This window comes from Rhinatrema bivittatum, chromosome 2 (assembly GCF_901001135.1).
Source record: "Rhinatrema bivittatum chromosome 2, aRhiBiv1.1, whole genome shotgun sequence".
NCBI classification, from domain to species: domain Eukaryota; kingdom Metazoa; phylum Chordata; class Amphibia; order Gymnophiona; family Rhinatrematidae; genus Rhinatrema; species Rhinatrema bivittatum.
The window spans coordinates 145628239-145650829 of record NC_042616.1 but is presented as its reverse complement, the minus strand read 5'-3'; the positions used below and the strand labels follow the sequence as shown (position 1 = coordinate 145650829).

The 22591-nt window shown below is 39.8% G+C and overlaps 2 protein-coding genes and 1 long non-coding RNA gene across 6 annotated transcripts; 2 read left to right on the top strand and 1 right to left on the bottom strand.

The window, feature by feature from the left end:
• The first annotated feature begins 3473 nt into the window (after nt 1-3473).
• COMMD3 (COMM domain containing 3) lies at nt 3474-7476 on the top strand. The gene is made up of 8 exons (XM_029588717.1): nt 3474-3759; nt 5135-5246; nt 5348-5411; nt 5495-5529; nt 5870-5930; nt 6006-6062; nt 6147-6206; nt 7276-7476. The coding sequence occupies exons 1-8, from the start codon at nt 3624-3626 to the stop codon at nt 7333-7335; spliced, it is 585 nt and encodes a 194-aa protein (XP_029444577.1). The 5' UTR covers nt 3474-3623; the 3' UTR covers nt 7336-7476.
• A 155-nt stretch (nt 7477-7631) lies between these two features.
• LOC115084193 lies at nt 7632-9048 on the bottom strand. Its single transcript, XR_003854502.1, has 3 exons — nt 8891-9048; nt 8414-8468; nt 7632-7979 (listed from the first exon to the last, which is right to left on the bottom strand). It is a non-coding gene; the product is annotated as an uncharacterized LOC115084193 (long non-coding RNA).
• Nucleotides 9049-9129: 81 nt separating this feature from the next.
• LOC115084191 (polycomb complex protein BMI-1) lies at nt 9130-20844 on the top strand. 4 transcript variants are annotated; one of them, XM_029588712.1, is made up of 11 exons: nt 9130-9348; nt 9852-10017; nt 14946-15079; nt 15457-15553; nt 16269-16324; nt 16417-16467; nt 16740-16848; nt 16949-16994; nt 17613-17711; nt 18497-18577; nt 18670-20844. In XM_029588712.1, exons 2-11 carry the CDS (start codon nt 9923-9925, stop codon nt 18997-18999), a joined length of 1098 nt encoding a protein of 365 aa, XP_029444572.1. In that variant the 5' UTR covers nt 9130-9348; nt 9852-9922; the 3' UTR covers nt 19000-20844. The 4 variants fall into 4 exon arrangements, with proteins under 4 accessions (XP_029444572.1, XP_029444574.1, XP_029444576.1 ...); XM_029588714.1 differs by lacking the exon at nt 9852-10017; XM_029588716.1 differs by lacking the exon at nt 9852-10017 and having other exon boundaries at nt 9147-9266.
• Nucleotides 20845-22591: the final 1747 nt, after the last annotated feature.

Below are 22591 nucleotides of genomic sequence, written 5' to 3'. Positions count from 1 at the left end.
TTTGTGTCTCAGTTTCCAATTTGGCAGGAGCCTAGGTTTTTGTATTAAAACTTTCACGAGCTAATTAAAGTAGGTGTGCACTAATAGTGCTTTTTAACATGTATTAATGCTTATGAAACTGTAGAACATAATCCACTTTGCAGAATTGTGTAAAAGGCACTCTTCCCAATTTGCCCTGGCATAGGTTGTGCTGTTAGTGAGGTCACAAGTCCTGCCATCAATTCAGCATCCATGTTCTGAGTAGGCTATCAAATTTTCAATTACACTAGCTTTCTTTGCTGGCAAAAGTGAGTACCTACAGTGTGATTATTTGTAACCTTGATATACTAACAAAGCTGAGTATGGTTTTTAAAGCCTTTATGTATCTGTTTTCTACCACCCTGGAGTTTAACTTGGTTTAGTATAGCAAGAAGAGCATAGCTGACACTTAAAATGATTTTGAACCATCTACCTCAGCTTTGATGCTATATTACACCAGCCTGCTTGGAAGGTTGCTGCTGGTCATTCTGCCACTGCTTGTGTGTATGCTTATTAATTACAAGCATTTATTACTCACTTTTCCACTAGTGAACTCTCAACCTGATGCAGAGTTTTCGAGTAGTTTTACAGCCATATGCTAGAGAAGACAAAATAAATACGATTTGTTTCCTATATGCTATATTAAGAGGCATGACTTATAAAATAAGATCATCAAATAAATAATTTAATATATAGCACACTGACACAGTGCAATTCTCCAGCCACGAAATTAATCTTGTATATATAATAAACAGATTAACCAAGGCTCTCTACCTCGCCTATTATCCATCTAGTATTTTTAAAGGGGAGTCAGAATTATTTAGGTTGCATTTTGCTATTAGTGTGGCACTTTGTGAGCCTGACTCCGTCACAGTAGCTGTACATGTGCAGTTACTCCGTTGTAAAATATGTAAATGTGTCAGTGTAAATATGAAATCATTTGTGGAGAGAACAGTCTGAATTAGTTTCTAATAAAAAAGCTAATACAGGATGCAAAGTACTACAGTGAAATTAATAATTCCCTCTTCATGCTTAAAGAATGCTGAAGGCTTTCAGCTTTTTGACAAGTAGTTTATTTAAAAACATGTCAAGTTTTCAAGGCTTTTCTCTCCAATAAAAGTTACACTCAGGTTGTTCCAAGAGAAAGAGAGTGCAAAGCCTATCGGATTGGCCTGGCTTGGCTCAGCTTCTCGGTATATTAAACAGCGCCAGGTTTTCAGAGTGTATGCTGGAACCAGCAACCTTTGCCAAGTGTACAGATGTGACACAGAGATTCATTTAAAAGCTAATGCAACATCCTGCACTGGCTGCAGGACACGCTTTCTTTTTCCATTCTGGTTATCTTGCTTTAGGTCACCGTAGTCCTGTCAAGAAATGCCAAAAAGGGCTTTAAATGATTGCATCTCACGCCTCTGACGAGCGCAGGGAGGAGGTTTTCTGTAGCATCGTGCTACTAACCTACCCCCCTCCCACCCACCCCCAATTTATAAGTACAGTGGTTACCCCTTCTTCCTTCAGTTAAAATAAGAAGCGTCTTAATTCTGAAAAGAGTATGTGTTTGAAATGGTGTAAGCATGTAAATTACTCATGGGGAATGAGAGAATAAGTGCCAGGTTAGTGAAGAGAGAAGTCAGCCAAGGGGGGGGAAGGGAGCCCGCAGCTACGGTAGTGGGTTTTTTTTGTTGTTGTTTTTATTGTTGTGCTATTTAAATTATGAATGGAAAAGTGTAAACTGCCTTTATAGTTTCCTACAGATTATGCAGCATGTACATTCTATAAGTAAATAAAACTCTGAATGCATTAGATTTTTGCTATTTGATACTCAAGTTACGTCTGGCTTTTTGCATGTATCTGAATCCTCAAACTCATTAAAAGGTGACTCCTAGCTCTTACTTGACCTGTCCCATTAAATAAAGTATACTTTATGTACTCATTTACTTACAATTTCAGATTCTTTTGTAATTGCTGCTTTGCCCCTTTTAGTAAATGAAACAAGATTGTTTGTTTTTTTTTTTCCGATACTTGGGACTTGTTCCCTAGGAGGCAAAACATGAAAGCAATTCGGTACTCCGCGTTGTTAACTGGATTAGTTAACTGAAGCGGGGCATAATTTTCAGTATTTCACGTTTGCAAAGAACCCCAAGGCTAGCACCGTGTCTAATTCTACACATCATCACTTTTCTAGTTTTGATGGCGCTTAGATTGTAGGGGCAAGCCTTCAAGAAGCTAATAGACTTAAATGTGTGTTTCAAAATGCTGGGCCCTATCCTCTCGTTCTGTACCTATGGCAAAATTAGTTTTTAGCCCGGGTTTATTTTCTTCAATTAATCGCCCTGTTTCTTGTTTCCTTCATTTGTTTTTTATTGAAATGTGTCAGATAAAGCTAAAGATAGCTGGCTGGTATGCACTGACCATATTTTAATGTGTCGATTTCTTACTCCAGGTAACTAAAGCTCGATAGCAGGTATGGCAATTTGATTCCCAGACTTTAATAATATATTAAAAAAAAAAAAAAGTTACCGGCTACAAGGCCTGGGCACTTTAACAAAACAGCAGATTTAACTTAAAAGTCAACTTTTGTCTTCGCTAAATTTGCAGCAGAGTCAGCAGTCAAATCAAAGTAAACTCTCAGGGCAAACATTTTTATTTGAAGTGATTTCAAAAACGATGGCAATTGCTCTGGTGTGAGAGATTTTTCTCTATATTTTAATTGTCTTCTTCTGTCCACAACTTCTGCATGACCTGAGTACTTCAAACTGACAATGAAAAAAAATGAGTCAGAAACTATATACAGTACTCTGATGAACAAACAGAAACACACAGCTCCTTACCTTAAACCTTTCTTTTTTCACTAAATTATTTATTTTTATTTTTTAGTAATTCACAGGTTTGTCCTATCATTGAATCACAGCTGTGGATAATGGGTCAGCTTTTCGTGATTTATTTTTTGGAATGCTTTAAGGCCTTATGTTTTAATAGGAAAACAAATTAGTTATATTCAAGAGATGAGACAGAGGCATGTGAATTCTGTCATGGAAAAATTGATTATATATACCAGTTTCCTTGCAAAAGAAAAAGCTATGTTTTACAGGGGGGGGGGGTGTATTACACACTTTGTGAACGTTTAAACATAAGTGAATATATTAATGTGAACCCTCCCCCAGAAACCAGAGAAAAGGAACGGCTTTCCAAGGTAGGTGAACACATGCAAAAGATGGGCAATGCCCGCCTCCGGGCACATTAAAAATCAGCTGCATCCCAGCGCCAAATCCTCACGATCACTGATGAGAGCCGGATTCGGCAATGGAGAAGTAGAGCGAGAGAAAGGGGGGGGGGGAAGGAGCAAAATTAGAGTTGGCAGTTTCGGCGAAGGCAAGCCAGACGTTTATTACTGCTAGCGCTCAAGATGGTGAACTGACGAGCCAAAGGAGGGGAAGGGGAGCGCCCGGGCACACCCCCCCCCCCCCCTTCGAATCCCGGGAGGCGCTCGCGCCCGCTCCCCCGCCGCCGCGCGCGCCTCGCAGCGCCAGAGGGAAGAAGCCGCCGCTCGCAGCGATCAGCTGAACCGCGTCACGTGCCCCGTGTCGAAGGTCAGCGCGAGCACAATGGAGCTGTCGGACGCGGTGCGCTCGGGCTTGCAGCTCCTGGCCGATCGCGGCTGCTTTCCGCGGGCAGCCTTCGCCGCCCTGGTGCAAGGGGCTTTCCGGAGCCTGGTGGATGCGCAGGCCGCGGCCAGCCTGGGTAAGCGAGTACCGGAGCGGCCGGCAGCAGCCGCCGCCGCCGCTTTGTGTGAGGCTGCTGTGCGTCCTCGCGGATCGTTCGCCCACCCCCGGCTTCCCACAGCCTGCTTTCCATCCCCGGGGGTGCAGGGAAGCGGCGGCCGTCCGCCCGCCGGGGCTCTGGTGCGGGAATCAGGCGATACTTGGAGCCGTGGGCCTAAGAGGGGGGGTTGGGCTCGGCGCTTTTGACAGTTCCGAGCTGCCCCAGCTATTGTTCTTCCTGTTTCAGGGGCGGGAGGGAGAACGGAGGACTGGCAGCGCGATCTCGCAGCCCCTGCTATGGCGGGGCTGCTGTTGTGCTTGGCAGCCGGAGGCTCTGGCCCTGGGCTGCTGCCCCTCCATCTGCAGCTCCGCTTCTCTGTACTACCCGCTCTCTGCACCGCTTTAGTGCTTTGTTGATTTGGTCGAGTCAAGAGTGTGCAGATGGAGCTGACAGTGTATTGATATTTAGAAATTTAACTCTGAAAATTGAGATTATGAATGATTTAAAATATATAATTCACAAGTTGCCATAATGTGTACATAAACTGATAGTGTACTAGAAGAGATAAAAAAAAACACTTCAGCGTGAACAATTCTTAGTTTGTTGCTTTCTCTTAATATAGATATAATGTATATAAGTAATAATGTTCACGATTCTGGCCAAGCATATTTGAGGTGGGGAAAAAAAGAGCCAACTATCTTTCTATTAAGGGTCAGATGTACTACTCTAACGTTTTCCGCATTTTGTATCTATGGTGAAAAATGCTTAGTATAGCTGGCCCTAAATTAAAATCGGGAAATCCCATACCCTTTCTAATACAGACAACTAAAAAATTATGTTTGATGTCAAGTGTGTGTAATAGGTATTCTCTGGAATTACCGTGGATTAGATTTAACACGCTTTGAAAGCACACGTGGAAAAATGTTTAAATATCTGAATTAAAATTTGAATTCATGCCAAATTGTGTCTGCAAGATATAATTCTGTTACTGGCGTGAAAAATAATCTCATTAGCAGTGTAGACTGTATTTGAATTTTGATATGTTTAAAAAAAAGTATTTTAATGAAAATAATTAAAAGTTACCAAAATATCAGCTATGATGCTCAAACTGTCTTTTTAAGCCTGGATTTCTTGTCTTGAACAATCTAACATGTTTCTTTCGCGTATGTGTGTGCATATGCATTAAGGTTTTGTTTCCAAAAAATAAAGCTAATGGATATATATTTTTTTTTTTTTTTTGCTTAAAGGGGAGGAGGTAAATTACCAAGTTGCATAGCAAAACTGATGTCTCTAGAAAACAAGTTTTTAAAAAATCTTGCTAAAGAATACTACCAATTACTATTCATTTATTTAGATCACCCAGACCTGAAACATATTGAGATGACAATATTAAAACATTGTCACGCAGCAACTGCGACTTGTATTGTGGAGGCTGTAAAGCAGAATACAGACATGTCGACAATAAGGTATATATTTCTTAAATAAACATGTTCTCAGTGGTGTACTGGTTTCTGCTGTAAAGAGTAATTGACATCCAGTCATTAATGACATTTTGTTCTTCCCTCAGCTCCTATCTTGAAGATTGTAAGCTTGACAAAGAAAGGATAGAACATTTTTGCACAGAATTTCAGGTTTAAAGTCTTTTTATAAACTACTGGAATTATCAATTAATCTTTTGATAAAAGTTGGAAAACGTGTATTTTCCTTTTTACAGAAATACAAAGATACTTTGGAAATCTTACTGGGGAGGTATGTCAGTACTTTCCCTTTTTTTGTGAAGATATGACATCTTAAAATATGCCTCTGTTTGGAAACAGAAAAATATGGAAAAGGGTGTGTTGAAAACTAATTATAGGAGCCTGGAGAATTCAATTTTCAAAATATTTTCAGTGATGCTGTTTCTGTACAGAATCACATTTGAATTTTTTTTTTTCGGATTATTGGCATGTAACTTCTCCCTTAATATATGATTGATAGGATTTTTAACACATCCCGAATATAAATATACATAGTTTATTGCTGGTCAGAGGAATGCTTACCAGTTTTAATTTACTGTGTTAGAAAGTGAATTAACCACTGTATCTTTCAGCATAGGCAGATGTCCCCTGCATATAACCGATGTGTCCTGGCGTTTGGAATATCAAATAAAGGTAGACTAGAACAGAATTTACCCTTAAAAACACTTTTCTGGTGCTCTACACTAAAATACTTTCTCCTTATTTTAGACCAATCAACTTCATAAAACCCATGGACCTGCTTATCTGGTGAACTTTAATGTAGAGGTACAGCATGTCTGCCACTACAATTGAGCTATGCTGCTGTTTCAGTTTATAACCTACTTTAATCAAATCGTGTTTTTGTTTCAGAATAATGATTCGAGAGCACATCCAGATGTTAGTTTTAGTTGTTCTATGGAGCAATTACAGGTATTTATTTTTCAGGGCTGTTTTAGATGAATTTAGAAAACTGTAAAGCAGTCACACCGTTCAGACAAGAAAGGGGAAAAAGAGTCTGAAGAACACCAGGACAAGGGAATATGAGTAACCTTATTGATGAGAAAAAACTGCTAGCTGGTTTTGTTTTGGTTTTTTTTTTTGGGGGGGGGGTTGGCTATCACACATTCTTTTTACTATGGAACAGATAGCTATGTTTGTCAGAAAAAAAATTATGATTTATAAAAAGTAGATTGTTATATGCATAATGACACTCTGAGGAGAAGATGACAATGAACACAGGTCTTTTTTATTTTTATATAGTAAATACTATCCTTTTCTTAAATAATATGTTTATTATAGGAAACAATTGTTCAACTCTGAATTTACAAGTTTTCTCTAATTAATATACCAACTGGAAAATATACCAATTATATAATTAATATACATAGAAGGTAATTTACAGATAGGAAGAAATTAGTCCTAGATACCTTTTTTCAGAACATGGCCAAATGAATTAAATAATACGGTCACTAAAGAAGTATAAAAGATGCATATTGTAGAAATCTATTAAAGCTGTTCTAAATAAGAAAGCTGAAACTAAAATTAAAGACAATGTTCTTGAACATTATTCATATTTTCGAGAGTTAAACTTTACAGTCACAATTTTCCTGTATGAGCCTGTGCAGTTTCATTATTTCTTCTATTATTGGATTAACTCCGTAGCTAATTGGAGAATTCAGTAAGTATTGCCGGGACCTGATTCATTGAAGGGCTGTGACAAAATAGTGGTGTAAACAGAACGGATTTTTTAAATAACTCTGAATATGGGAACTTGAAACATTAAAGAATGAAACAGTGCTTTTCCTTCAAACATGAGCATCGATCAGTGTGCAGTCATTTGAAGCAGATGATAAAGAGGTACGGTAGTTGGAGAAGTTGTTGCGATATGGGGTTTTAAACTTATAAATATTTGTATACATGGAGCTGCTGTACCTGTGTTTTAGCCTACAGATCACGCTACTAGTAGAAAATCATCCTTACACGTTACTTCTTCTTGTAGGACCTGGTAGGAAAACTGAAAGATGCAGCAAAAAGCCTAGAACGAGCAGCTCAGATGTGAGATGGAAGACTTTTCCAATTGGTTGTCCTTCGGGTTCTCCACGGCAGGACAAACACACCGTTCATTATTATGTTACTTTTGCAGATGAATATTTTGTGTTCCAGACAATAGGTAAAAAAAAATAAATATTTAGAAAGTGACTTTTCGTCTTGGTTTATTATTATTGTTTTACTGTTGCCTTCCAGTGACTTAGTCCGGTTAAGGTAATTTAGGGCACGTTGTTTTACTCCAACTTTGTAAACTGCACCATTTATCATATCCTGAAAAGTAAATTCTAACAAAAGTATTTGCCTGTTCCACAGCAAGTGCAGTTTTCAAATGACTAGTGGATAGAAAAACAGCTCGGTACTGAGTAATTATGTGCTCTTGGGAAGATAACTTTAAATAAAAGACAGATGCCTATATCACACCTATTTAATGCATTAAAAAAGTATCTACAACATAGGTGAAAGGAATTGTTTTTGAAGTCTCTCGCGGTGTCTGTCGTTCTTTCTCCACACCTTCTTTAATTTGCGGCTCTGTAAATATTTTCATGAAGCCATTAATCAGGCTCAGATCTAAGAGACGGGGAGCAGCCGTTCAGGTATCTCATGTAAGATTCTCCGATCAGCAACTGATCTGATTAAAGACCGAGCTAGAGCAATCTGTGCATGAGGAAAAGTAAAGATCAGCCCAGTTAAAACGGAGAGGAAAGGTCACTGCCCTCATCTCGTGCAGTCTTTTCATTATCATCTGCTTTTACTCTGTGCTAGGATAGAAAAAGGCTTAAAGGGAAAATCAGCAGCTTTCCTAGTCCCGGCCCTTTATTCCTGCACATCGATCCAGTTGGAGAAGTATTGAGTGAACTCTTTCGGATTGTGTGCCTGGACCCTACTAGGCATTCCTCCCATAAACTTTAGCACAGGGCCATTGTAGTGCTAGGTTTTGGGTTTGGTTTTTTTTTTTCACGTGAGAAACATGCTCACTCTTTTATTTTATGAGCCGAAATTGCAGAGTAGAGATTTTTAATATAAAATCGGATCAATGTCCCCTTTGCTTTTTATTTCCTCCCCCTCTGGAAATCTCTTGGTCTACCCACCTGGTACTTGGCGATTCTTTCAATTCAGCCTCCCCTGCACTTCGCGGATTATTTCCTGTAAAAAAAAAAAAAATAGTAATAGTGAAAAAAAAAAAGACGCGCTAGAAAAGCTGTGAAATAGCAAAGATTGCTATGATAAACGTAAGAGTCACTGAGTGGCTGCAGGATTGGAAATAACCTTGTGCTCCCTGGCGTATCCCACAGCTGGAACCTGCAGCGGTCAAACCCTGACCCGACCAGAGACCGCGGGCTGCTACAGCCTCGGGCCACTATAGCACTCACTTAACTTTTCTTTCTAACACGTCGCCAACATGTTCGTTTAGCAGGGCAACACAACTGATTAAACAAAAATTGCCTTGTCAAACTAAATATTTTAGTAGAAAGGGTTGGATCTCTAAAAAGCGCTACAAACCGTTGGTTGTAGCAGATCAATGTATAGATTTTTATTTAAAAATTCAGTCATCGATCTCCTCGTACCAAATGCACATCATTTTCTGCATCCAGTTAGCGGGCGCGCTCTGGGCCCGCGATACCATGTCGCCTCCCTGTCGCGATGTGCACGCGCGTGGACAATCGGTGCCATTCTTGAGAACGCGAGGGAGGCGGAGGCTGAGGGGCAGCGCGAGGGGGGCTCGGCTGAGTTACACCGACACTAATTCCCTGGCCGCCCTTAAGGAATGAGACCACGTGACTGCGTGGGGCGGGCGAACTCTGAGCCATTTTGGGGACGGTGTCAGTTTCCACTCTTCCTTTAGCGGTGCATATTTTTTTTTTTAGGGGGGGTGAAGTGGGGGCTCAGTTTGTTTGCAGCTCCACTTCCACAAGTATGAAATAATCGACTGGAAAATAGGAGGTAAACGAACCCCAGAGACGACACGAGAAAGAGAGGCGGGAAGCAGCGGCGGATCTATGCCAAGTCCCCGGTCCGGAGAGAGGTCTGGGAGCTGCGCTGCGCACTGACTGCACCCCCCCCCCCCCTCACGCCTCCCTCTCCCCTTCGCACCCCTCCCCCCTCGCACGCGCGCGCGGGCGCGTCCGCGTGCCGAAAAAGAGAGAGAGAGCGGGGGGCGCGCGCGCGCGGGGGGCCCCCGGAGCAGGCGACGGCCGCGGCCGAGGTTGGAAGCAGGGGGAAGCGGCACCCTCGGGCTACCCGGAGCTCGGTGCAGCCGCTCTTACGCTGATTGCAATTGACAGCGTCTGCAGTTCATTTCAAGATGGCCGCTTGGCTCACATTCATTTTGTGCTGAGCGACTTTTAACTTTCATTGTGTGCTGCTGCGGCGGCGGCCAGCGCTCGCCTCCCCTCGCCTGGCTGCGGGTAGGTATGGGGCCGGGGCCCGCACACGCAGGCATGGCGCGGGGAGGGTTTACTGACAGGCGACTGGCGGGGAGCTGGGATGGGGCTAATCTGCGACTCTTTTCCCTCCTCCTCCCCCTAGTTTTGGTGGAGGTGGGGGTGGTGGAGCCCCTTCCCCACTACCCCCACCGGCTCCTGGTACCCGAGGACAGCATGCGGGGGCGCCGCCAGCTCCGGGCCGCCCGATCTCTAGGGATGGGAGCCGGGCTGCGGGGAGCAAGGGGACAGCTGCCAGCCTTCGGCCAAAGGTTAGCAACTTATTTGGGAGGCCACTCGTGGGAAATGTGATTTGGAAGGTGGAGATGGTGCTTAGCAGTTGATTCTAAAGCATACTTTTTTTTATTTATTATTTTTTGCATTTGCGATGTATAAATCCGGAAAGTTTTCTACTCATATCTTTCGGGAGAACGAGAAGTTGAAAAAAAATTTTCGGGGGGGGGGCACGAGACTACGTGGGGATATGCATCATGTTGACTACTTGCCATCCTTAAAATCTGGCTGCTGTGGTCCAGATAAAGACCATACAGCAGATTTTTTGGGGGCTACATTTTCTTTCTTGTCTGTCCTTTATAGTTTTTTCTGCCCAGACTGTAGCCGATGCTGTGTCGATGTTTGTATATGTTTATATATCTATATTTATTCATCTATATGTGTATGTTGTTATTGATGAAATGTGTTTTCCAAGATTAGGCAGTTGGATTCAGTTCTAGTTAAGCCCTAGGTTCTGGCTTGCCTTACAGCAGACAAGAAAGTCGATTGCACATGTTTATGTAATCACTGGCCTTGACACTAATATAACTTACAACCTTCTCAATCACTAATGATTTCAAGTAAACAGGTAGGGAGACGCAGAAAACAGTTATTGCCAAATGATGTTGTACAGACTGAATCGTCAGTCTCTAATGGACAGAAATTGGGTTTGATTCGAAGGCTGGCAAAAACCCTCGCATGTTTGCTTCTCCTTGTGTTCAGGGAAGGAAACTTTCAGACTCTGCACAGGTTTTCCTTGTCAGATTACATCTTCCAAAGCAGTTGCTTCTAAAACCTTTGTAACAGCATTACACATCAAAGAGAAGTAATATTTTATAAAGGGATAGGAAGTTTACAGCAATTAATTTAACTGCTGTTCTGAAGCCAGGTCATGCGACATGTGGAAAATGTACGGTTTTTACTTTATATCAAGAAGACTTGGATAAGAAGATTCCATCTAATAATTTGGGGTTTGAATTCTTTAGTAGGTGGTGGATAGATTAATATTTAATTCTGTAGCCACATAGTATTACTTTGGATTTGCGTTCAAAAGGCTAGGTTTTTTCCATTGGTTTAATTCTAATGTGGGTGTAATTATGATGGTGGGATAGATCTGTGTCTGGTTTAACATTTTAAACAGCTTCTGTTAAGTATTAAAATGGGCTTTTAATAACTATAAATAGTGGTACAGTGACTTGGTTGTCAGATTCTGTAGATGCAAGGTATGACTGTGGTTTTAAATTTGACTAAACTACTGATAAAATACTTTCAAAGAACTGCAAGAGTGGGTTGGTGTGGAAAGCCCACATTGTATTCAGAGATTTTAACAGCTAAACTAATGCTAAACACAAGAAGTTGTTTCTGCTTTTCTTCATTTTGACACAACCAGTGACAGGCCTTCAGGAAAATGCAATTTTTCCCATTCTGTATTTATTGTACTTAGTTTTTGTTGTGTAGACATGTTTGCCCTCAATCTGGGTTGATAGTTTATGCATCATTTTGGAATTTTTTTGTGTGTAACATCACCATGTAATGCAGACGTTGAACTGTAACACGTTATTTCCATTGAAATTATTTAAAGGAATATAGATAATCATCTTAAGGTTAAGAAACAAACAACCAACTCACAAAGTTTAATTGAATTATTTTGTGATGGATTAAAAAAGAATTGGTTGTGTGCATATGTAAGGTAAATTGTAGGAGTGTGTGGTAGGACAGGACTGAGGAAGTAGTCTGAGTTAACCAAATAAATTGATCTTTACAGGGTGTGCTGTGTTTATACAGATAACTAAGAAAGGGAATAAGCCCTCTGCATCCTCTCTTTAGATTTGATTAACTTAATAAGCCATATGGTCGATTGTACTGCAGTCATATTTTCAGTAGGTGAAGTTTAGCAATCCTGGCTGTATTTTCACCTAGGAGAAACATGCTCTTCATGTCCCTAAGAACTGGAGAGTTCCTTTCTAGAGGAGACGGTTGTAACGATCTTTGCAATCAGAATACAATGAGATTTGTGTATTACGCCCATGCACTGAGCCAGACTGAGCCTTAGGGGAAGCACTATGGGAATTAATGCATTCCTTCAAGAGCTCCTCATTTGCCATTTAGTTGTTAGCAATTAAAATATTTTGCAGTTTTCTTTTTTTATTCGGATTCGTTCCGAGATTCTCATCAGCTGTGGAAGGGTCTCCCCGTTGAAGGCTTTGGTTGGTGCTGCAGTCTAACCTCGGTAGGTTTTGCTTAATCCGTCCAAAATTAAAAGATTTTAGAAAGCCTCTGTTTATACCGCCGGTTGGAAGAGGTAAGGGAGAGCGAGCTGAAAAACTTGTGAGGGTCACCGAGTCCTACAGAAAACAAAAGTGATTCCGGGAGGTTTTTTTTTTCATGCAGACTAGAGACCACGTCTTTCCCTCGAATAAAGCAGAAAGTCATCATTCCCGAGTCCTCGAAGCCTTCATTTCGCCACTAAGCTGAATGGAAGTCATTGATGAAAGATTAATATTAAAATTGGAAAAGATTTGGGGTGCAGTGATACGCATCCCGTAGTTCGCCCTGTCAGTCGATCAGTGAAGCTACCCGGTTTTCTTCTTCGCGTCATTGCTCATGATGGAGTCTCTCATCCCCGGCCTCGCGTTCTCAGCTCGCTAAACGTTGTTACCCATCTCATCCTTTAAACTGGCTGTGCTGCCGTTAAAAGCTCGTTTGTTCGCCACATCCGAGCTCTTTAGCGCACGCCCATCGTCGTCCTCCGCTAGGAAAACAGGTTGTGCCATCCGCAAAAACCTCAAATGCTTCGTCGCGCCTTCCAGAATCTTGAAAAGCGCGCTGGCAGTTCCGAGATTAGAAAACGTCAATTACCTTTCAGGGTAGGCATTAAAAACAAAAAAAAAGAAAGAAAGAAAGAAAAAGTGCAGCTAAACGTAGAGGCGATTTTACTTAAAACTAGCCGGAGCTCAGGTGAATTTGGAAGAAAGCATTCTTTCAAAACGTCGCCCCGAGGAGCGGAAGGGACAATGGGAAGAGGGATAAATGGAAGGGGATATTTGGAGATTCGAAAAAGAAGAAATAATAGTAAAGGTTCTTTCCTTCTCGCTGCTCCTCTCTTCCCCCTCGACCCCCCCAAATAAAACAAAACCAAACAAAAACTAAAGCCTAACTCGATGGCCAAACGGAGGCGTTTTGACTCTCGCGCGCGAGGCTGCTCCTGCAGCTTCGGGTGCTTCGCTTTCTGGCCGTGCGTGACGTGTTGTGACGTTGGGGCACGCGGGTCGGAACGGAGCCCGGGATGCCGTGGCGCGCCCGCCTGACTTCTCGCTTTTTCTTCAACTGCCGCACTTTTCCGAGGGCTGCCACTTACCCCCTCAAAATAGTCACTCAAATGAAGGCACTACTAAAGCTTCAATTCTTTTTTTTTTTCCCTTCTTTGCCGTCGAATTCCCCATATACATACGGGGCAAAACTTTGGAAAACTGGTCAACCGTCCCTCTCGCCCTGTTTCCTTGCCCAACTCTGCTTATTCCCTGTTGCTCTGCTGTCAGGTCTTCTTCCTTCCGTGTCTGTTTTCTCACTTCCCTCTTTTTTTTTTTTCTCGCCTTCCTTTTCTCCTCTCTCTATATGTCGCCCTCTTTTCTTTTCTTGGTTCTGTACTTGCCTCTGTCCCATTCCTCATGTCTTCTTTGCGGCTGTGCTTTCTCCTCACTCTTTCTTCTGTTTTCCCCTCTCTTGTTCTTGTCTCTTCTTCTCATCTCATTTTCTTGTGTGCCCCTCGTTCTCCCCCCACCCCCTTTTTGCCTATTTTCCCTGGCTTTTCTTGCCTATTCCCGACCTCTCGTCGCGTTTCTTACTTTTCTCCTTCTCTCTCTCTCTCTCTCTTTTTTGCCTGCGCCCCCCCCCCCCCCTTGTCTTGCCTCTTCAAACACCCCCCACCCCCTCTTAGATCCCCATCTCTTCTTGCCTCGCCCTTTCCCTTGCTCGCAGCTCTCTCCCCCCTCTGCACACTCCGCTCCATTCCCGGCTGTGGCAGGATGCCAAGTGTAAGTGTAAGTTTCCATGGCAACCGCGGGAATTGCTGTGCTCGGGCACCAGCAAACGTCAATTTGCTTTTTTTTTCATCAATAAAACAGTCTGTGGAAGGGGCAGATTCATGTCCCTCGGCGGGCTGGCGGAGCTCGGGCCCGGCGCCTTGTGGGTGTTCGTTTTCCTCGGATATATCGCGGGTCCCCTCCTCCCCATCCTTTCTCCTTGCCGCTCCCCCCCCCCCCCCCCCCCCCCCTTATTTCTTTCCGGTGTACTAAGCCGTCGGCTCTTTTGTGTCGCCGATAGAGCCACAAGTTGGGCCCCGGGGGGTAGGGAGAAGCCCCGAAACTTGCCAGGTTACTGCGGGGTTGACGGCTAGAAACGGGGAGGGGAAGAAACCGAACGGGCTAGAATAAAAAAAATATATATATGTATAATAACACAAAGCAATAAAAAAAAAAATAAATAAGGTGGTGGATCGTGTGCTCCATCCCCCGATACGGGTTTTCGCGGCTTTCATAAAGAAAAGGAGAGTGAGGAGGAGGAGGCCAGTAGCGATTTGGGCTCCCTGCCTTCCCCCCGGCCCCGGAGTCACATTGTTCTGGGATTGCAGCGATCCTGCACGGTGCACAGGGACTGCCATGCCCACCACTTAACTGCTGTCGAGTCTCTCTATAGTCAGAACAATCAACTTTCCGCGGGGGGGCGGGAGTAGGAGGCGTGTATTTGCTGATTAATATATATATATTATTATATGTGGTTAATATATATATATTTTTTAACCACATTTTTCTGCCGTGAATGTAAAGATTCTTGTGTACGTCTGGAGACATTGTAAGGGCACTGATTTTATTTGGCAATATCTCGATTTGTAAGTGCCTGCCTTTTTTTTCCCCCTTCCTCTCTTTAGAATCGCCTTTTTTAAAGCAAAAATGCATCGAACAACCAGAATCAAAATAACGGAGCTAAACCCTCATTTAATGTGTGTGCTTTGTGGCGGATACTTCATTGATGCAACAACCATAATAGAGTGTCTACATTCCTGTAAGTATTGAGGCGTCTCCTTTCTTTATCCTTCCTCACTCCCCTGCACGCTAAAATCTTTCAATACTACCGAACAGGAAAATCGTGTGCATGTGTGAATTACAGTGTTATGTAGATTTTTGGCAAATTATTTTTCCTCTGCAATTTTTTTTGTGCATAAGACAATAGGTCCGTGGTAAAACCCTATAATGTTTGCTGTTTGCATTGGAGCCAGCTTTTTATGTTAATTGCTGGTAAATCTGTTCGATCTCCTATGTTATCTCTAGTTTAATACAATACTCTATTATCCACCACTCTCTTCCCTCAATTAAAAATCCATCTGCATTGTGTTTTGTCCCCTAGCTACAAATATCTTTTTTTTTAAATTATTATTACAGTTTGTAAAACCTGCATCGTGGGTTACCTGGAGACAAACAAGTATTGTCCTATCTGTGATGTCCAAGTTCATAAGACCAGACCATTGCTCAATATAAGGTGGGAAAAGACATATTTATTTGGTATTATGCTCTCAGGATATATTGCAGTTGAAGTTCAGAGTGATTTGTTGTCATATGCTATGGTGAAATAGCCAGTAAACTAGTGCTTTGAGTCTTTGATGCTTGCTTCTGATACATGAGGACTTAGATGGAGATGTCCAAATTTTTTCATGTGTATTTCTCTACCTGTTTTAACTCTATTTTCCTGCCAGGCTTTTTCTCCTGGATGATAGACATTTAGGTTAGCACCAGACAAGAGCTGCTGCTGTTCATGTCTTCTGCTCAAGCTACCTAGAAACTTTAATCATGAAACATATTTGATTTCTGGTTTCCAGTTGTTTTCTTGCATTTTTTTTTTCATTTGTTGAGTCCTTGCCTATTACTGAATTTTGCCCTGACTTAATGTTAATGATTCCAAAGGTTCCTATAAATATGTCATATGACCTGATTTGTCATTGACTTTCATTACACCAAAAAAATCCACAACGCAATTACTTGATAGAACAATAATTTAGACAACTAATGACATGTATTTTAAGGTAATTGTAGTTCAGAATGTATTTTTATACTAGGATGTGCATTATAAGTTAGTTTGGATTTACTGTACAGTATAGAGTAGGAACAATGAGCCAGTACTCCAGAACAAAATGGAAAACAAAACCTAACCTTATTATGCAGATATGGTAATCAGTATATATGGTTTTGGTTTTCAGGGCAGATAAAACTCTTCAAGACATTGTGTATAAATTAGTACCCGGCCTTTTTAAAAGTAAGTAACTACCTGAACACTACAAATTTCCTATAGGTTATATTACATCCTTGTAGCATGTAAGATTACTATAATTTTTTTATTGTTTTTAGATGAGATGAAACGAAGAAGAGATTTTTATGCAGCTCATCCTTCTGCTGATGGTAAATGCTTCCTTTTTGTCTGTTGAGAATGTGATTGTGGTGCATTTTATGTATATATAATGTTAGCTTTGTATCTCAGTTTGGGGATAAACACTAAATATAGACGTGAATGACCAATGAAACAAAGCTTTCATGTTTCTGGTGATTCACAGTCAGCCATGACTAGAACATAAGTTTACCCTGGTATTAAAAGTACTTTGTAATTTAAAAAAAAATTTTTTTTCTGATTTACATTTCAAATGGTGTAAATTGTTATCCACATTTTTGTGCAGCTGCCAATGGTTCTAATGAAGACAGGGGGGAAGTTGCAGATGAAGACAAAAGAATTATCACAGATGATGAGATCATAAGCTTATCAATAGAATTTTTTGACCAAACCAGGCAAGTTTTGCAGAAATTTTATGTTCTGTTAATTAATTAGTAGTTGGGTATGTATATGCATATTTGTTATAATTTATTCTTTTTTTTTTTTTTTTTTTAGACTGGATGGAAAAGGAAATAAAGAAAAAGAGAAATCAAAGGAAGAGGTATGGAAGCTTCCTTTAAAATGAGCATAAGTGCAAGGAAATATTAGTAAATATATTTTTTAATTTTATTTAGTACATTAGAAACCAGAGGAGGTAATCTGAAAGGTGCCCTACAAAGTAGGCAACAAAAGTATTTATTTGCTTACTGCTCCATATCTGTATTGTACTGGTTGTTAGACCCACCAGTGTCCTGATTTATCAAAGTTCTGTCCTCAAGAACCATTGAGTAGTAGGGCTGTACATCTTACCAGAGAAAAAGCAACATCAAATGTAAAAGTAAACCAAAAATCTTATGTGTGGAGTGTATATTTTGTATTTTTATTGAAAATAGTGTCCATATGGTACCTTGTTTCTAAAATGAGGATATATTTATTTTTAGGACTGTTCTTTTTGCATATTTTATTGTATTGATAAGTAGCTAGAAGTTCTTTGAATTTCTAATTCTTTGTAAAAATAATAAAGTTTAGCATTGATTTTCAATTTATTCTATGAAAAGTATGTATTAGATATGAAAGAAGCATACATTTTCCTTAAACATTTGTACAGTATACTTTATTTACCTTGTAATAAATGGCATATTCTTTGGCATGGAGACTAATGCTCAAAATGTCCTCTTAGGTAAATGACAAAAGATATTTACGCTGCCCAGCAGCCATGACTGTAATGCATCTAAGAAAGTTTCTCAGGAGTAAAATGGATATACCCAATATTTTTCAGGTACTTTTCTCATCATACTTGGTACTTTTGTGGACTATTGAGTGATTATCTTTATTCATAAAATATTTTATGAATATGAATATTTATGAATATTTTATGAATAATATTGTATAGCAAACTATACAATAGATTTCATATCATAATGTAAATAATGTAAATATTTTAATCCCTACCGTTCGGCTCTCTTATTCTAATTTCTCTTCCCAGTTTTAAGACCCTGTTGTAATGTAACTTTTGTTCTCCTTGCACTTGTTTTTCGTTTCTTGTTCTCACCCCTTGTTTTATGTAAACCGGCATGATGTGGTTTCTAATCATGAATGCCGGTATAGAAAAACGCTAAATAAATAAATAAAATAAATTTTTCAAATACTTGATACAGTAAAGAGGCAAACCATGTCTACTTACAGTAATTTGTATTTATAAAATGTGAAGGTCTATATAATTGTGTATAAATAGAATATACATTTTTTTCAATATAGGATTTGTTGAAAGTGGATACTCCATTTTGAGAAGTGGAATGCTGTGTAAAAAAAAAAAAAAGGAAAAAGCTAGATGAACAAGCATCCTTTAGTTTAAAACTGTTGCTATATTTTACTGAAAGCTTGACCATCCATGTAAACCACATATATTTTCTTAAGTGTTTATGCCTTGAATTCTAAGTTTTATAAGTGCTGCTATTACTTACATTAAATCCAGTAGTATGTGGAAAAAGTAATGCACTGATTATTCTAAACATTTTTATTTTAATGTATGGGAATAATATTTTAAATTAATACATTAAACAGATTGATGTAATGTATGAAGAGGAACCCTTAAAAGACTACTATACATTAATGGACATCGCCTATATATACACTTGGAGAAGGGTAAATATCTTTCAAATCAAGTGATTTTCCCTCCCTGTTTTTGGCTCCTGTACAGCGCTGGGTAACAGAGCTGTGCTCTATTTGCGTTGCAGAATGGGCCTCTCCCTCTTAAGTACCGAGTCCGACAGACGTGTAAAAGAATGAAGATCAGTCAGCAGGCCGACGGGTTAAATAATATGAGCGGGGAACTGGAAAGTGACTCAAGCAGTGAAAAGGCCGGCAGCCCGGCAGGAGTGCCGTCCACCTCCTCTTGTTTGCCAAGTCCCAGCACCCCAGTGCAGTCCCCCCACCCTCAGTTCCCGCACATCTCCAGCACCATGAACGGAACCAGCGCCAACACCAGCAACAATCACCAGTCTCCTTTCAGCAACCGCTCCAGGAAAGGCTCGCTAAACGGCTCCTCGGCCACGTCTTCCGGCTGAGGACTTTCAGAACTAAAGAGTACTCCAACCAACCAATCCTGATTTATAGATCGCTTCATGCCATTACAGCTTTATAGATGCTAATACATGTGACTATTGTCCAGATCGCTTACTTTGTAGTGAAACCTGAACTTGGCTATGACAGAAGGATTCGAAGTGGCATTCATATATATGAATATATATATATATATATATATATACACGTATATGGAAAGTTCGTATAAAGAATTGAGTTCCATTGATTGGGAAGGAACCGGAAACCTTAAAGTGCGTGGGGAAAGAGAGAATGCCGAATGGTTTCTGACCTGCACTAGTGGGAAATGAGCGTCTGTTACGGCGGATCTGTTTGGGAAGTAGCTTGTTAATCCAGACTAACTCCTCTTGGACTGTCTTGTTGTCATGCTGTTTTGTGAACCCGTAGAAAACAGAAGTGCTTTTTCATCTTGGAGCCCGTGGAAAGGAAAGGAAGGAAGATGCATAGAATCAGCCAGCGTTCTATGTAGCCACCTCACTGTGAATAGCGATTTCTTGCGTTAGCCATTATGGTCGTTATGGGTTTTTTTTATTATTATTATTATTATTTTGTTTGTTTGCATCCTTACTTATCTGTTGCTGCGCAGAACCGATCAAAAGGAAACTTCAGTTTTACAATCTCTATGCCTAAAAGCGGGTATTACCGTTTCTTTACTGACTTGTTTAAATGATTCGCTTTTGTAAGAATCAGATGGCATTATGCTTGTTGTACAATGCCATATTGGTATATGACATAACAGGAAACAGTATTGTATGATATATTTATAATTACTATAAAAATTATTGTTTCATGCACTCGGATATGGTTGATTAAAAAACGATTCCAGATCACAGTGGTCCCTTTTTATAATAAACTGGCTTATAATAAGGATATATTGTTACAGCAGAAATAACTGCTATAGATAATACTATCTAAAAATTACCTTGAGTGATAAGATTTCAGTTTGTTATAAAGAGGGACCACTGTCGTTCGACCGTTGCAGATGGCGCTTATTGGAGCCCTGCCGAAGCAGGAACTAACACATTTGGGGTTGAAGTTCCATTTGATAGGCCTCAATAAATCTCAGTACAACCGATGTTCAAAGCAATTATGTCACCCTTAAAACATTACTGAATTGTTTTAAAGGGAAATACAGTTTTATCTTTTAAACTGTGTAGCATTCCTTGTTGAAATAATGCTATTGCGTTGATGCTTTATAAGTCCTGATGATTAAGGAAAACCATTTACCTGTTTCATTGTAACAGTTGTTACCAAACAGTACTATTGTTGTGTTTCTTGCCTATGGGATCACTGCTATAACCCAGGGAAGCTAATAGAATTTAAACAAGCAACAAGTCACCCATCCGGATTTAATTTTAAAATTGTGTAATTAATCAGGTCTGGGTTTTTTTTGGTTTTTTTTAAATCTTAAATAAGGTTGTATACCTATCGTTGGGCCTGATATCTTAAGACTTTTTCGCATACACACAAAGTGAAGAAAACTTTTAGAACATATGGTTGAGTGCACGGGCAGATACCAACAACCTAAAGCTTGTCAAGTATTATTTTATAAAATCAAAAGAATGAAGTTCAGGCAGTACTGATTAGCCCTTAACCGTTTTCAATTTGTGCTTTGCTTTGGTCGAACTTTGGTGTGTGTTCATCACCCATCAGTTATACATTTGTGAGGGTGTTTCTTCTCTAAGGATATTGTTTCATGTTTGTATGGGGAAGTGTAGCTAAACATTTCATTGTCTCCAGTCTGCAAAGGAAGCACAAATCTATTGCTTTGTCTTGCTTATAGTCATTAAATCATTACTTTTGCATATAAATTACTGTGTTAATGGTCCTGCTTATTTTGCTAAAGAGGATCATGAATCCTCAGTCAGGTTTTTTATATATAGATATGTCTTGTTAAAACATGCCAGAGTGTTCTCAGTAAAATGTAAAGTTCGTTGTGATTGCAGTTTTCTATAAATCTACTTAACATTTATAGTAAGTAGGGGAACTAAATAAATGAAAGGGATACTTCTTTGTTTTAGGATCTGACAGTTCACAACAAGGGCAATGCAGTGCTCATTACATTTTGTTTTATTTAATTAAAGCTACAGAATACCTCTTGAATCAACTGCAACAACAAAAGGGGAATTTATAATGATGCTGTTTAAGAAATATCTGCCATTTAATGACCAAAAGCAACTTGACTGTCATGCATAACATAAGATCTTCAGTCCATCGAATAAGTTTTATCTGATTTTAATAAAATGCATAACATTTCTTTACATATTTCTGGGTTTTGCCTAAACAATTGTGCCCAGTATCAACAGCATTAGAAAGAGAATGCATATCTAAATGCCCCTCTTATCCAGCTTTTCCTGAGACAAAAGAATTAAACCAATAATCGGAGGCTGAAACTGCTCAGCTGAGACTGGTTCTGTTTGAAAAATGTGAATTGCTTCGGACACAATGACCAACTCCTGAATCAGTCGGTTGTAAAGTAATACATCCAAAACCTTTATGCGAAGCAATTACATAGTGCCTGCCTCACATTACAGTAAAATATCGGTAGATATTGGTATTTGTATAAAGTGAAGAGTTTGTTTTATTACAGTGACCTGTTGTTGGGTAGAGAGTTCAACTAAACGTCAGGCGTTTGACTGCCAAAAAATGGGTTTCATTTTACTATGCTTTTCTAAAAAAATCGGGGGAGAACAATCACAGAGTGCGGTTACACATTTTCTACGAAAACAAAGCGCTACAGTGTAATGATTTATTTTTAGCTCATAATTTTAATTACAAAAAAAAAAATGTCGCCTCTGAAGATGTGGGATAGAAGTCCAGGGTTCTAATGGCGATTCTATGTCTCAAAAGAAGGTGTAAGCAAAAACAGAGCCAAAGTAAATATGTACATTTGCTAATAGTGGTGTTTAATATTAGTTTTATATACCTGCAAAATAGAGAAGGGCTAATCCTTTGGTGTAAGAATAATTTCCAGCTCAGAAAAACCTGCAGCGTTGGGTGGTTGATTAAAATGATACAAAAGTATCCACCCATTACTTGAAAGAAAATAATTGAACTCTAATTTTGCTGCCTCTCCTGCTATAAATAAATAAAGACTAGAAATATATATATATCAGGGGGAGTTTTTATTTAACACCTACTCCTCCTTTTACGTTTCATGGTAGGTTGTTTTCTGTTTTTTTCAAATCAGAATTTCTCACCATTTTTTTTTATAGCAAAGTTTGTGCGCTCTTGGCTCAGAGATGAAGGCATTTCTTAAATGGTTTGACTTGTGCTGCCGAATATTTACAAGTAATTTTAAGGAAATTGAAGCTTAGGTTTATATAAGCCTGTTCAAAAGTGCACAGAGCTTTTCCCTTTTACTCCGTAGAACAGGCAGTAGAGAAAGCAAATTCCATGGGCGGAGGTCTATGAAAAAGAGATTGGTCAAAGTAGGGGGTAGATGTTTCCTATTTATTTATTTCAAATAACCATCCGGAATTCTTGTAAATATATTTACTTATATATCAATTTTTTTTTCAAACTTTTTAAAATGTAAATGTTGAACATTGTGGGGGC

Excerpts from the sequence above, each read along its gene's own strand:
- COMMD3 (XM_029588717.1), top strand. The coding sequence starts at position 3,624 with ATGGAGCTGTCGGACGCGGTGCGCTCGGGCTTGCAGCTCCTGGCCGAT. Across the intron at positions 5,412-5,494 it reads ATTTTTGCACAGAATTTCAG|AAATACAAAGATACTTTGGA; the intron begins GTTTAAAGTCTT and ends TCCTTTTTACAG. Across the intron at positions 5,530-5,869 it reads TTGGAAATCTTACTGGGGAG|CATAGGCAGATGTCCCCTGC; the intron begins GTATGTCAGTAC and ends TGTATCTTTCAG.
- LOC115084191 (XM_029588712.1), top strand. The coding sequence starts at position 9,923 with ATGCGGGGGCGCCGCCAGCTCCGGGCCGCCCGATCTCTAGGGATGGGA. Across the intron at positions 16,468-16,739 it reads AGCTCATCCTTCTGCTGATG|CTGCCAATGGTTCTAATGAA; the intron begins GTAAATGCTTCC and ends ATTTTTGTGCAG. Across the intron at positions 17,712-18,496 it reads ATATACCCAATATTTTTCAG|ATTGATGTAATGTATGAAGA; the intron begins GTACTTTTCTCA and ends TACATTAAACAG.